Source organism: Pholcus phalangioides, unplaced genomic scaffold, assembly GCF_987345545.1.
Source record: "Pholcus phalangioides strain wild (caught in Gottingen) unplaced genomic scaffold, Ppha-v1.0 ptg000024l_1, whole genome shotgun sequence".
NCBI lineage: Eukaryota > Metazoa > Arthropoda > Arachnida > Araneae > Pholcidae > Pholcus > Pholcus phalangioides.
Genome location: NW_028301616.1, coordinates 9,116,871 through 9,132,792, shown reverse-complemented (window position 1 = coordinate 9,132,792; position 15,922 = coordinate 9,116,871). Strand labels below are relative to the sequence as shown.

At 32.7% G+C, this 15,922-nt stretch overlaps 1 protein-coding gene across 1 annotated transcript in view; it reads right to left on the bottom strand.

Annotated features, from left to right (window-relative positions):
• Positions 1-15,922, bottom strand: part of LOC149068697 (uncharacterized) — a 109,407-nt gene that overhangs the window by 51,095 nt on the left and 42,390 nt on the right. Inside the window, exons 18-33 of the mRNA XM_089251400.1 lie at positions 15,667-15,711; positions 15,050-15,103; positions 14,085-14,129; positions 12,622-12,675; positions 10,547-10,591; positions 9,419-9,472; positions 9,273-9,317; positions 7,521-7,628; positions 6,433-6,486; positions 4,592-4,645; positions 3,470-3,523; positions 2,976-3,020; positions 2,316-2,369; positions 1,744-1,842; positions 1,116-1,169; positions 191-244 (exon numbers count right to left, since the gene is read on the bottom strand). Coding sequence (XP_089107526.1) covers positions 191-244; positions 1,116-1,169; positions 1,744-1,842; positions 2,316-2,369; positions 2,976-3,020; positions 3,470-3,523; positions 4,592-4,645; positions 6,433-6,486; positions 7,521-7,628; positions 9,273-9,317; positions 9,419-9,472; positions 10,547-10,591; positions 12,622-12,675; positions 14,085-14,129; positions 15,050-15,103; positions 15,667-15,711 — 918 coding nt within the window. The remainder of the gene's footprint in view (positions 1-190; positions 245-1,115; positions 1,170-1,743; positions 1,843-2,315; positions 2,370-2,975; positions 3,021-3,469; positions 3,524-4,591; positions 4,646-6,432; positions 6,487-7,520; positions 7,629-9,272; positions 9,318-9,418; positions 9,473-10,546; positions 10,592-12,621; positions 12,676-14,084; positions 14,130-15,049; positions 15,104-15,666; positions 15,712-15,922) is intronic.

Genomic DNA, 15,922 nt, shown 5'->3' with positions numbered 1-15,922 from the left:
AAACACAACACAACCATTACATACAGCAACTCCTTAGATTGGCTGGAAAACATTGTGTCCTACATTTCTCTTGCTGCTGCAGTAGCGTTTCCACAAACTGAGTTACAGAGGAGGTAAGCGGTGAAGAAAACACAATTACAGTATAGATCTGAACAATTTCAAATGAAAAAAAAACCACAACAAAACTAACCTGTGGTCCAACAACACCGGGAGGTCCTGGAGGTCCAGGCGGACCCGGTTCACCCTAAAAAAGTTGGATTACTATTAACTAAAAAACTACATTTTGTCATTTTAGACGGATAAAATAACAGCATTCATAACAAAAAATACACCATTAATTTTTCAAATTAATTCATTAAGGACTTGATTCAGAACCTTTTTAATGAACCGTTTTAACTATGTGAGGATCTTGATTATCTGACACCCGTTTGTTCTGAAGTCTGTTTCCTTGGTATAATTTTTTTCTTAGTGATAATTTCTAGTGGTAAAACTATTGCAGAAGTCTGAAATTCTCCTATCAATGAAAATGCTTCCACAGAGTCAAATTAATGGAGTCAAAGAAACTTCACAAGTCCAAGTAATCAATAACGATGCTTTTTTGAGTAACTACTTGGCTGGCGCAGCAAGAGATTTGTCATTCATCAGAAATAATGTTGGAAAAAAAACTTCCTGACATTGCTGCAAAGCAATGTGCTTATATGTCTTTTTATATGTTTATATGTCTGTCAAACATATATATTTGTTTGTAATTTGATAATCAGAATTTTTTATGCAAATTTTATTTAGTAGAATTTTTCGTGTTTTAGTGTTTGTTCCTCCCATAATTCATTGAATAATTGATGTTTTACTGCATAAAAGTATATCACCCAAAAGAAAGCATGTTTAATACATTTTAGTTTATAAACAAACATTGATCTCTGCTGTGCATTTTATCCTTCAATCAACTCATTTCATTAGTTAAAACAATTAATGGTTGAATTTCACAACCTGCTACTGCACATATAAATATACTAAATTTAAAACTTGAATAAAAATAATTTAGCAAAATAAAATGAAAATGAGTCAACAATAAAATCTTAGGATTGATTTAAAAAACAAAGAAACAGGTGACTTACAGGAGGACCTCTTTCCCCCGATGGGCCAGACATACCATCTTTTCCTCGACCTCCCTTTACAATTAGAGATGAAAGAAAAAAAAATTAAAATTTTAGTTGCAAAAAAGAAAACATGAAACCAAAAAAAAATTCTTAAAATTTAATTTGAAAATAATTAGAAAAATTCAAATAAAACCATGAAGCAAAACATTCAAAAAATTTTCAGCATTCAAATTGCTTTCTGGAATAATGCAATTCTTTTATTTTTAGGAAATACGAAAGAGAAAAGCATATAACCAATACATGTATAAAAAGATGTAGCATGTGAGACTATATACATACAGGCTTATGTTAAATGAAATTCTGAAGTCCTGCTCAAAATCAATTGCAAATGCTTTGATATTACCCAGAATTCTATGTTGACTCAATACAATTTCAGGAGAAAAGGGAGTGAAAGAAACAGTACATTGTGTACATTACTGGATTATACTAATTCATCCAAACTGAGTACAACTCCTGTCTATCCCCATGAGCAATTTACTACCGACTGAGTTGTGCCAGAAGTATGTTTGTGTGTGTGTATAGGTACCTAACACTCTGAGTGTGTATGTAGTGCTGTGTTTCAGTGCCGCCATTAAGTAATACTCACCACAGGTCCAGGTGGCCCAGCAAAACCTCTTGGTCCTTGAACCCCAGGTGGACCTCTTTCACCTTGTATACCTGGAGAACCTGGCTCTCCTATTGCACCCTAATGCAACGGAAGGAATAACAAGATGAAATAACACACAGGTACGTCAAAAAATAAAAATAATTAAACATCTTGATATGCACTTGAAAATTACAGATAGTTCTTGAAACAACTAATTTAAAAGCATTTATAAAGAATAAACATTTTTTGAGGTATAAACTTTTTTTAAACTTTAAATTTTCTAGCTTATAAAAATATAAATAAACTGGCTCTCTGGATTAGCTCAGTAATGAATTTAACATTTTTTTTCCGTATTAACCCATTTGCATCCCTCTTTCCCTCTAAATTGGCCAACCATCCCTAACAAAACAAGTTTATATGTAATATGCAGGTGGATTATTCAGCTCTGGGAGGTAAGGTGTATTCACAGCTTCGCTGACCCTTCCACTTCTGAATGCAAATGGGTTAGTTAAATACGTAAATATGACAAAATTAATTTTCCATTATTTTCATGCAAAAAAAGTATCAAGTACCTTTTGTCCAGGTGGACCAGTTTTTCCAGGTCTTCCTCTAATACCCCGATTTCCCTAAAAAGAAAAGGACAAAAATTTTCACTGTGTATTCATATTTTTATAATCTGCAGCAATGTCTATTAATATTACATACACATTAGTCCCCATAGAAGTTACTTAAATAAATTAAGTAATTACCATCTCAGTGGTACACAAAGTAAGCACAATAAAACCAAAACAGAACTTGTGTAAAAGAAAGGCCAGCCTTCCATATTCTGTAATGAAACAGCTTATGTCATTGGTATTGTATGATATGCCTTCTTTTGGAGGTACAAAGTTTACGAAGGACGACAAGAGAAAAATTCCTAATTTTTTTTTCTGAAAGGAAGGAAAGAAAATAGAACTTTGCCGTAATAAGTTTTTTTTTCTAAGTACCACCTTGATAGGAATAGGACATGGGGAGGCACATGACAATTTTCGAAGTACAGGAAAGCCATTAAATATCTGTAGGATTGTGCAGCATTTTTTACTCTATTTACATTATTTTTTGCAATCACATAATTTTCTCAGCTGTAATCTCTCAAAACAGATCATAAATACAAATTTATAGTTTTCACAGCCGATGGCAATCCATAGTGAAATATTCCTAACAGCTTGAATATAATCATCAGTAAAACTTACTCTAGGTCCTTGTGGTCCTCTGTCACCCGGCAAGCCAGGATGTCCCTAAAACATGATTAAAATAATATTACAGAAAGGTATGCATACATACATGCTTAGCTTTGTAATTGTATTTTATATAGTTTAAAATGAAAATTCTGAAGAAAATTAAATTTGATATCCAAATAATTAATGTTTTTCCTGAGAAAAAAAGTAATAATTTTAAAAGGGGGAAAATGGTTTAAGCAATGATATTTTCAAAAATTTGTGAAAATTTCATAGTTTCTATTCAATTTTAAGAATTTTTACACTGGATATGAATAATCATTAGCAAGAACATTGCAAAGGATAGCACAACTCAGTGCATGTATAATGTTTTATGCTGACCTTAAAGCAGGACTAACTCTTTTCAACATTTCTCTAAAATTCACAAAAATGGAAAAGAAAAGCTAAATATGACATAAAGATAAGTCTAAAAAGTTTTAATTATTAATGTTAAATTGAAATACACTTACTCTGTCTCCTTTCTCACCTCTTACGCCAGGTTTACCCGTGAAGCCTTTTTCACCCTTAAAGTTTAATGAAAGAGGAAAGTTCAATTATATGAAGCTTTTCTTAATAGAAAATGATTCAATTGGTAATCAGTTCATACAAGAAAATGTAATTAATCATTTAAAATCTTTCACATAAAAAAATGAATATATGTCCCTGCAACTACATTGAAAATTATTCCTCTATGACTAATTTTATATATTCCAAATTCTTTGTTGAAACTAAGCAATTTCATTATACTACAAAATTAAACTCAATGGTGTCTTTATTGTTTATGTAGCAAAAGTTGATAGATGTTTTTGACAACAATATTTCAAATAGAAAGAAAAGTGCTTCTTTTGTGAAGCTCTAATAATGTGATATGCCTTACATTTACTCGTATTTATTATTTTTATGAAAAAAAAACATGATTAAGTTTCAATAGAGTAAAATTATTATACAGAATGTCTCATAAATAGCAATACAAACTTCAAAAGGAGGTAAAGAACATTAAAAAAAATTTAGACTTGAGGGTCATGATACAATTTTCAAACCTTTTGATGTTCTTTACCTCCCACTTAAAGTTTGTATCTGCATTTATGAAACACCCTATACGTATATATATAAAATAGCTGCAAGAATATGTTTTACAACAATTTTTTATTTGTATAGATTTGAGATTATTTTACATAATTTTTTTTTAAATAAGTAATGGCTCTGAATATTTAGATCAATAAGATCAATTTCATTTTATTGTAATTAAGCAAAAAGTTTCATAAAATGAAGACAGACAAAGAAATCAAGTAGAGAGAGAGAGAGAAACAAGTTTCTTATTTGAGCGGAAATGACTTTAAACATTCTGGGACAGCTCCATTACAATATAATAATATGAACATTTGTGAGTAATAAAATTAGGTTTCAGATATTATTCGTTAATAGGTTTTAGGTTTCACATTTGAGCTAGGATTTATTTTTAGTGTGCTATCTTGTTATTCTTGGAAATTCAATTCACTAAATAATTGACTTAATAAAACAATAATGTAGGCATAATTGGTGCCTTGATATACACTTCCAACCAATGTAACTGAAAGAAAAATTATTCTCACTTTTGGACCAGGATGACCAGGGTAGCCCGGAAATCCTGGAATACCCATCTTGCCCTAAAAAAAAAATTATTTAATTAGTAAAGTTTTACAACCAGATGCCCAAAATAATAGCATTGTAATGAAGCTTTTAACTAAGTAGTCATAAACTACATGTAATTGTTTGTAATTATGAGCATAAGGAAGCAACTACATGAAATAATAATATTGATGGGCCTAGTGTGAAAACTCCAAAAACAAAGTCAGGAAAGTCCAAAAAGTCAGTTTGCTTCAATTTTTAAGGAGAAAAGCAAAAATCATGTACACTACTGCAACTTCTAGTATGAACTATGAGGTTTTCAATTTTAATGATACAATGGCACTATGCACATCACATTAGTACATTTCTGATGTGTTTCATCTCATTGATGAGATGCATCTACTTTCCATAGACACGAAGACCTTATTTTCAGACAAAATTAAGATACAATGTTTTCGCACTGGACCATCAATATATCAAGAGCTTAGAGTACAAGGGGATATAAAAACACATACTGCATTTTAAAGTGTATAAAAAACCACCTTTTTGCCATAAATAGGAGGAGTTTCTTATACATGGATGGTATTATAGATATATCTTTTCAAAATTTTTATAAATTTTAAGCCCAAAAAATCAGGGGTTCCTTATACACATTAAAATATGGTACTTAAAATTGCTCTTATATCCCCTGCGACCCCTCATATTACATTAAAAATATTAACTTTAACGGTAAAGTTTAAGTATTAATGTACATATAAATGGCAGAGAAAGAGAGGGCATGCTACTGCACGTCATAAATTTATTGAATGTGCTATAGTGAAAAATATATTTTAATACAAAATTTTTCTAATAAGTCAATAACTCTATGTTAAAACTGATCTTACACACACACAGGTATATACAGTATATATAGTTACTAAAGGATTATCACTAATTCCACATAAGATTTATATACTGATTTTATACGTTTTTATCATTGCAATATAACAGATGGCATCATTATACTTGCCAAAAAACCTGATCACCACAATTTTTCCCAACTAAACCAGAACCAATAAAAAAAGCAAAAACAGAAGAAAAAAACATGCACGCGCACACACAGACTCCCATATCAATGAAGAGGATATATGTTTCAGGGTAAAAAAAAAAATTCCCCAGTAAAAAAGAACAATAATTTTGGAAACCTAAGAAAGAGGACAAGAGGGCAAATTTTCGGAAACGTAGAAAGAGACTTGCAATGACAAAAAAAGGGATGTATGGTAACCCTATGTTAGAAGAATTCCTATATATCTGTTTTGTTTATTATAAGTATATCTTGTATATTTATTCATTTTAAAACACAACATAAATTCTTTTTCACTCATACATATAAAAAATGACGAATAAATATTTATTGCGTAACAAGATATACAACTTTTTTTTTTTTTTTTTCATAGATACAAAAAAAGAAAAAACTTAGTTACATATTGGAATGTTTTCATTCCTTTATTCTCAAGAAAAAGATACAGAATTTATCTCTTGACCCAACAGCCTAACTACAAAAAAAAAAAAAATCAGTATTTTAAGAGACTTGCTATTTCTGTGACGAAACTGGTATGTTTAAAACATTTTTTTAAAAATAGAATTTGTTTATTCCGGAAACAAAAAACCCATTAGCCTAAGAGAAAAAAAACCCATATATTTTTAAATGAAAAAGTGTGTGAAATGAGGATGAAAGATTTTTCATTCTGATGTTTGTGAGACAGTAACATATAATGCATATTGTGTTCATTTTCCAAGAGACTGATTGCACTTTCAAACTTGAAATATGTTATCTGACGTTTACCTTCTCACCAGGAGGTCCCATGGGTCCAGCTTCTCCTCTTGGTCCTTCAACACCCTTGAATCAAAATAATAAAATTTACAGCTCAATAAGTGGATATTAAAATGCTAATTTACATGAAAACAATCAAACTTATATTATGAATAGGAGGTTTTTATCTTTATAAAACAACATAGTGAAAATTTATATATATAACCTAGATTCTCATTCATTAAATCTTGTTGCAGTGTTACAAGTGACGCAGGCCTATACAATAAGTGAATGTGGTGGGTGATTTCAATACAGAACCTGGAAAATTCCAGGTACAGAAAATTTTAAAATTTCGTTCTTGAGACCCTATTTTCTCTGTTTGCCCCCCCCCCCCACACAACAAGAACCCAACTTTTTTATTTTTTCCCCAGGAGTACTACATAGTATATACATATTGTACAGTAATTTCAGTTTGAAAGGGACTAGGCAGCCCCCAGCTTATAATGGGCATGATTGGTGTAATAAAATATTACGCCAATACCTGCATTGATTAACTTGAACAGAAGTGAACCATTCTAATTCTCGAGGGAGGAGAGGAGTTGCAGAGAAAGAGGAAACAAGCTCCACCATTTTCTTCATAATGGTGGACAATGGCATTGTCCCCTAATTGTTTATATAAAATCATTGAAAAGGCAGTTGAAAGCTATCAGTGTCTCAGCATCATTAACCATCAATCCCACCCCAACTCTTCTCAATCATCTCTGATCTTCACACTCCCTTTTCACATTCTTTATTTTTTGAAACAAATCCTATGGCATCTATATCATCGTATTCAAGTATAAAAATACAGTAAGTATGCTAGTACAGTTTTTTTGCTTGTCTTTTTTTTTTAATAAAACCGTTCTTTATTGTTTTTCGGATATTCAAGTTTTTCGATAATCTGAGGTGGCCAAAGTCGTATCCATCTCAGGTTATTGAGGATCTGTTGCATTGCTTTGCACTGAGCAGGAATTCAGTGTCTCATGGTACATGTGAAATTCAATTTTTAATTGATTAATAACCTTAAGTATCACTGTTGGTGAAACTTGAGACATCCAATTATAAATAAGAAATCTACATACCTTAGGTCCTTCTGGTCCTTCGATTCCTGGGGTCCCATCTGGGCCTGGTGGTCCAGGTTCCCCTTTTGGACCATAATCACCTTTCTGGCCCTCACGTCCTCTTGAGCCCTTATTAAATGGTACAAATTAAAATGTAACTGTTTTTGAATATTAAATAATTATTATAACATAAACCTAAGTAATTATTTTTTAAAAATTCATTTTGTTGCCTATAGTTGTTTTGTGAAATCTACACTTGTGATCAGGGCCAATCTTATCAGAAGTGGATCTCTACTGACACGATGAACCTTTTTCATCAGCAGACAATTATCTTTCTTCAATGGACACTTTAAAGAGTCTCAAGGATTTGTGATTTTACTGTACAATATTTTGCTCCATATTGGCTGACAGACAATTTTTTTGAAAATTTTTTAATTTTGAGGAAGTAGGGAGGATATGTTATATGTTACATTGAGAGATCTCATTGTGTTACATGGGTCTTGTTTTTTGTAATCATTGTCATGAATCATGGCTTACTAAACACTTTGTTCCACTGCCCTTTCTATAAATTTTTTTATTTTCTCACTGCCCCTGAACTCAAATCAACCTATATTACCCCATAGTAAAATCAAATCTTCTACTGCCCCCTTAGACTCTTACATAGTTCCCCGGGGTGATATTGTCCACTTTTGGAAACACTGTCATAGATGAACAGCAGCAACATAGTTTTATTATTAAAAAAGAAAAACAAGTTGTTTCAATTATTGTTCCATAACCATTGGGCCCAGTATGATGGCACCTATCCTCATTCTTAAGGGTGATAACACTAGATCCTATCATGAAAAGTGAATTCCAAATGGTTTAGAACGGGGTGCACAAACTCTGGCCTGTGGGCCAAATACAACAATGGGTTTCATCTGGCATTTGAAAAGGTGTTCTGAAAGAAAAGTATGAATACACACTACACGATAAATACCTAGGCTGGCCATATTTCCTTAATGAAAACACGGGAAAGTGGGATGTATACCAGATAACGCCAATTTCTGTAAAAAATTGTCTGCTAATAAAGTTGTCAGTTACAGCCAAAAAATCGTCCAAGCCAAATAAAGTTGCCTATTACAGTGAAAAAATTGTCAAAGGCAAGTAAAGTGGCTATCACTAAAGTGGATGAAAAATTGCAAATTGTGAGAAATAGATGGCTACTGCAAGTCAAAATGGTAGACCTGTACTTCAAAAAAACTGATGTTCAACAAACATGTGATACGAGTTAACCATAATTAATTGTATGTGAGAGAGAGAGAGAAAGAGATCCACAATTATCATAATATACTTTATAAGTCATGAAAATATCTTGATTCTCAATTTTAGTAAAGAAAAAAAAATTCAAGTAAGATTTGTTCAACATTGCAGGAAAAAAAAGGGACATTTTATGGAGAATTCAGAATGACCAAAATTACCAGACTGTCCCGTAAAATAATGCAGATCATATGGTAACCACAAATATACAAATTTCTGGCCGTGGACTGAAAAGGTTCTAACCCCCTGTTTAGAAGCTATGCAACTCTCACGTCTAATGAGTTTAAAACAAAAATGCATGTAATAAAATGAATAATTATGACCCAACCAGAGTAAATATTTGATCTACTGAAATATTCTTAAAATCAACTGGATATTTGTAATAAAAAAAAACATATCCATAGAAGTTGAGTTCAATATAGTTACTTATAAAACAAAGATTTAGGTGAAAGCTACCAAGAGAATACATTTTCTTACTTTATCTCCTTTTTCACCAACAGGTCCCCTTAATCCTTGATCACCCTACAATAAATTAACAAATGTGTGAAGCATGTGAAACACAGGATAGGAAAATCACAGTGAAAGAAGACAAATTTTTTATGAAAAAGAAAATTGATACTTGCCTTAACACCTCTCTGTCCGGGAAATCCCATTGGTCCTTGAGGTCCGGGAAGACCCTAAAAATATAAGATACATTAAAGCATAGATAGGTGCATGAAAGAAGAATACAGAAGGACTGAATTATCTTTAGGGAATGAAATTACACTAACACTTTAAACATATTTTTCTAAATGTGCTACCATGTTAGTTGTACTGAACTGGCCATGTCTTTCAAAAGCAGCCACAATTTTTGATGTGTTATAAATTTGCACAATTTTTGAGCATCACAAAAATAGATGAGACTTAAATATGAACACTTTTCCTATAATACATGTGAAGACAACGTTCAATAACTTGTTGGAAAGATGAAAATTCAAAGTTTCTAGCGATAATTGTTCAATCTCAGTTTGACATCATCAGATAACACGATAGTGCCATAAACATAAAGACTGAATTGTCAGACACCAAAAATCGGTATAGCTTAGGACCCCGAACTACTATCACATCATGTGAGATGTCTTCGGATTAGTCTTATCAACTCCTACATGTATGTAGTAAAATAAAAGCCAATTAGAAGCATTTGAAAAAAAAGAAGCAAAGAATTTCTTTTTTCCTCAAAATAACAATAGATAATAAAACACACAACTAATAAACTGTTTTAAAACAAAGAAAACAATTTAAGAGGATAGAGCAACTGAGCTGGGAATTCCAAAAAAATTCAAAGTCGTTAATGCTTCACTTAATGCTAATGCTTTATTAACATAGGTACATTGAAAATCAGAGGCCATAACACAGCCTACCTTAATTTTTTTTTTTTTCTTCATATTTTAAGGGGGAAAAACTTTTCCAAATGACTTTCAAGTAAATGCAAGCAGGGTTCTTTAAGCAAGTTTTGGGCCCCTTTTTCAATGCCAGAAAAAGTTTTTTTCAGCAACGAAATGCATTACATCACATTTTAATAACAAAATAAACTTGAATATTGAAGAAATAAAAAAAATAACAGATCTGGAATGAATTAAAAATCTTCCATGATTTGTAGGTTTGTTATTAGAATCAAGGGCCTTGAACACAGGTTCTGTTGACCCACCTGTTACGATGCTGCTTAGAACCATGTTTCATTTACCAAAAACTTGATAGTACTTCATACTTACTGGATCACCTTTCCGTCCTGGGGTGCCAGGATCGCCAGGAGGACCCTGAAAAAATAAATAATACATATAATTATCGACTCTGAATAAAATGAAAGAACAATTCATATGAAAAATATTCACTGATTTAATTGAAATTGTCTCCCCACCCCCCAAAAAATGACATAATAATAAGAATCTATATTAATTCCAGATCTCAATAAGTAATTCCTATAAATTTGCATTGATCCAGTTAACCTCAAGAACAACATACATTACATGATGGAGAATCAAGATAAACGCAATGGATCCTGTTTAAGAAGTCCCTGAAGATGTTTTTGCATTTAAGACAGTTAAGGCATCCTACGGTCAAATTCCCTATTAAAATAGACTCTTGATAATCTGGTTGTGCCCTAGTCTGGCCCGTCCAGTAATCTAGTGTTTTTAGGTGGATTTTTTTCAAGCCATAGAAGAGAAAAACATGTTACTGTATGTCTGTGAGTAGAAGCTTATATCATTCGAATGGATATTTTCAATTAACTTCCAATACTCCAGCACATCCTGGTCTGATATATGCCAGATTAGCGAGAGTCTCTCTACTGCACAATTAGTTGGAAATATTTCTTAGAACTCAGCTTCCTGATGAAATCAATGAGAATTATGAAAACAAGGAACATATCAAGAGTTCTGGCGAGTTTATGTTACTCATGCTGAGGCAACAATTCGCTGTGAGAGCCTATTACTTCTTTATGCTCTACTTTAACAGGCCTCCTATTCAAAACACAGCGAAAATCATACATAACGATACCCTCTGTACTGATAATTACCAGTGCAATGATACCCTCTGTACTGATAATCACCTATGTAATGATATTATTTTCTGGTTCCGATGCACTTTACATAATGTTTATATATTCCATCTATAATGGTGCATTTCTTCTGTCCCTTGTGAGTATCATTATATAGGCCATCGTTATATTCACTGTACACAGCTCATGCAGAAATCCAGTTGATTTGGTTGACATAGTTGGCAAGGAGCTCAATTGATTTGTTAGGGGTGGTGGAATCAATTCCAACAAACACAAACAGGGTAATTAGGGATGGTAGAAATTATATAATGACATCAGTAACAGAATTAAATCTTGCAAGAATGGACCAGAATCCAGGGACATCTTAAGCTTACTTGAAGCCCAAGTGCAAAACCTTATGTTTTGCCTCTAAAGATGACTCTGGCAGAGGCTTGACAGGGCTTTAACTTAGGGAACCCAGGGACGAGACTGAATTTTTTTAGTATAAAGCAGCACATCAATTTACGGAACTAAATTTATGTGACCTTATGTCCTCTTTTTCGCTTCAGAATTATTTTATTGCTCTCCATTATGCCAGTTAAATAATTTCACATTAAAGGTCTTATTGATGATCAATCATCATTTACACTTATCTTGTAAAGAGCAAATATAAAGAAGTGGTGATCCAGAAATTGCACAAGTGAGAAGCCAAATTTTTCCTTCGCCTTTATTTGATCATCCTGGAAAAATTGCTGGATGGAGGGGGGGGGGGGGCCCCCTTGCCACTTGTGAAAGAGTATATTCTTGTTTTTGGTATTATGGTCCAAGGGCGTGCCTGTTTTTTCAAGTTGTCTTGAGATCTTTATCATCAAAGTATAATTCGAAAGCATGATGTCATGTGAATTTTTAATATTGGAAATTTCTTAAAAATATGGTGTTTAACTAAAGCCTAGAATGCTAAGCCCCCTATAACCTATGGCACCTCTTGTACCCTCGTGTAGCGCACCCCCCCCCCCTTCCCTGGCAGAATCCCAACTGGAACATTCCTAAAATGTTCTTCTGATAACCTTTTAAAGAGTAGCAGCTGATATCACAGATCAAAGAATATCTGCTTAATTTTTTTTTCCTGTTAATTTTGAAGTAAACAACATAACTGTAGAAATCTTGAAAATAATATTTAACAGATATTGGTATATTGAACACATAAAAATCAATTTTAATGAAACAAACAATCAAATTTTAATGAAAGAAATGCTCAAAGACTTATGTACTTTAAATACAATTAATGGCTAAAAAACAAAAATAACTTACAGGCAAACCATCAGCTCCAGCAAGTCCAGGTAAACCAGGTTTTCCCCTTGGTCCCTGAAAAAAAAAAGGGGAAAATAATCATTCTGAAAGAAATAAGCACCTTGTCCTTGCATACATGACTTAATGTCATACTGTAACTTCCTGTGCACAATTCAAACATGCGAACTTCATTCGTCTTAGAGAATGAAAGAGGTTGTTAGTTATGTTCCCTTAGGGGAAAAAAATGTTGAATCTATATATGTTTACATCTATATGCAATCTGCTACCTTAAAAAAAAATCTTATTTTTATTCAAATTTCTCAAAAAACGCTGTAGATAACATCCACAGCAGTCTATAATCCACACTAAGAATTTCAGATGATTTCATAATCTGCACATTATATATAGGAAATTGAAATTGCAGTGCTACAAAAATATTTCACTCGAGTTTTTAAAAGTGTAGACCACAAAATAAAATGAAACTGACATTTCATAATATTGCTGTTATCTTGATATTGACTACACACACTGATGTTCCATTTAATAGAGGAAGAAAATTCCATACTTAATGAAAAGCACTTTTTCTTAGGAACCTTTCTTCTTGTGAGTAATCCTACTTACGATGTTAAGAAACATATTTACAAAAATTGCACCAATTTACAGGTAAATATAAATATTCCACTAACATACATGAAATGGTGTACAGATATGAAGACAGGTTGCCGCTGTGGTGGTCGAGTGGTTATAGTGCCGGACTCGTGATGCGAGGATCCGGGTTCGAACCCCACAGTGGTGGTTGGCTGAAGTTGGTTTTCTGTGGTTCCCAACTTCAAGGCGCAAATGCGAGCCGATCTCCCCATTAAAAAGTCTCGCCACAGAGAGTAACAGTCCTACAACGGTAAATCATTCAACCATAACACTTCACTCATAGTTAGAAAAACTGGGGGCAGATGACAGCACTACACATAACAAGCATTACACCGAAACAAACTTTACGCCAGGTTGCACTACACGTACACGCACATTCCCGCATGTACCGATTCGTTGGGGGTTCGTTGGGGGGTTCCGCGGGGGGGGGGTGCATGTGTGGTGTATCAGTAGTAGGTAGGGACTCCAAAAAATGGCTCGGGGATCCATGATGTTCTTAAGTCAGCCACCTCGTTGGGCAATTTGCCTGTTGTGGCGTTGTATTTGTATTTGTAATGAAAGCTTGGGGGGGGGGGTAAAGTCGTCGAAAAATCGGCCATATATTTTTTGAAATGTGTTGAAAATGATACTTGTCTTCTAGGCTGATCTCATTGGTTTTTGTAATTATTATGATTTTGGAGGAGTGAAAAAAATTAACAAGATCTCTGTTGCTTCACATGGGAAAATTTAAAGTATGGCGGGAGTAGCTTTTAGAAATTCCTTGACTTACGAGAATTTCTCATACACTTACCATTGTACTGAAGAAATAAAAAAAAAAAAAAAAATAGTCAACTTACTGGTGATCCTGGTGGACCCAATGGACCCTGAGGACCAGGAGGTCCCTACAAAGAAAGAATCAAAGATATAAAAACTGAATAGGAAAATAATTAACATTCAGAAAGTAGTTATGACTTTAAAAGTTCTCTGTTTTGATCATATATATTTCAAGTCTTAATATCTTAAAGAAAATTATCTTTTGTATTGAGCCTGTTGAAATCTATCTTTGATGCATCCTCTCCCCTTCCCCCCCCCCCCCAGAAAATATACATTTCATCATTTATTTCACATTATATGGAAAGTAGTTATGACTTTAAAAGTTCTCTGTTTTGATCATATATATTTCAAGTCTTAATATCTTAAAGAAAATTATCTTTTGTATTGAGCCTGTTGAAATCTATCTTTGATGCATCCTCTCCCCTTTCCCCCCCCCCCAGAAAATATACATTTCATCATTTATTTCACATTATATGGCATGGAAAAATATTAACGTTTCCTTTTTTTCATCAAATGACATTTTTCTGAAGAACATAAATATGTTCCATTAATCGACTAGATCAGATCAGAGTGAAAAACAATTTGCTGATTCTCATCCTTTTAAAAGGCTGACTTTTCCGCTTATATAAGAACTGACCAAGTAACCTACAAAGAGGGAAATAGAAAAGACAGTATTCTGTGTTGCGGGGAGTGAAGTGTATGTATGTGTGGTGTTTCGAGAAGCATTTTTTTTTGTCATATTTGGGTAACAGGTCACAGTTTTGTAATATTTTGCCTGGATTTAAAAAATGTTGCCACAAACACATTCAATGTTAGTTGTTTCAATTACAATTAAATCCATCAACTGATGATGTTAAATATCATATATAAAAAAAAATTGACAAGAAAACAAATCCTTGTTTTTAAAAATTATAAACAAATAAGTGTTTCAAATGTACACATTTCTTTCAGAATCAAAATAAATGGGGAAAAATAAAAATAAATGTACCGTTGGGCCAGGAGGTCCACTCTGTCCAGGTTGCCCGGGTTGACCTTGTGGTCCCTATATTCACATAAAACACATACATTAACACATGAAAAACGTGAAAGCCATGGCTAGGCAAATATTGGTGCCAGGTTTCTTAAAAAAATTGGTATTGGTACACAACATTTTCTAAAAGAAAGGGCTTGACAAACCCTGGTGAAAGGTTGGCAAAAAAAAAAAAAAAAAAAAAAATATATATATAGGTATTGACACACAACATTTTCTATGTTTTCACTAAATTGGGGTCAGAAGACAACACAAAATTTTCTAATTTATACCTATTTTCTCTCAACATGGAGATGGGTCAGTTAATCTACAGAAAAGTAAAAAAAAAAAAAAAAAATTATTCTGAGAACTTTTTTCCTTGAAACAAATATATGCTTGGCTTCTAAGAAATTGGGCTAGCACTTTCACTTTTTCAGATTTGTCAAGTCCTCAGTTACTTTTCACGGTTAAAATACATTTACATGATTTTCATAAGTTTAAATACATGCAAAACAATGCATGCACATATAATTTTACACAAGAAAAATTTATAAAAGTTGCACATCAATTTCTAACCCACACAACCTGTGACTTACCTCTTTTCCTTTCGGTCCAGGTAAACCTTCAGCTCCAGGAATACCCTGATGAAAAATAAATAAATTTGTATCATATCGTGATCAGGAAGAATTTTAGTTCATAATACTGAAAAATAATATTTATTTGCAACTCAACCTCCTTTTACAAATGAGCTGCATTATTCGTATTTGAAATAATGATCATACACAATTTTCTTTCATTATTTTATTTTTGAATTTTTCCTGTTTGTAAAGGGGAAAAAAAATACATCATGAC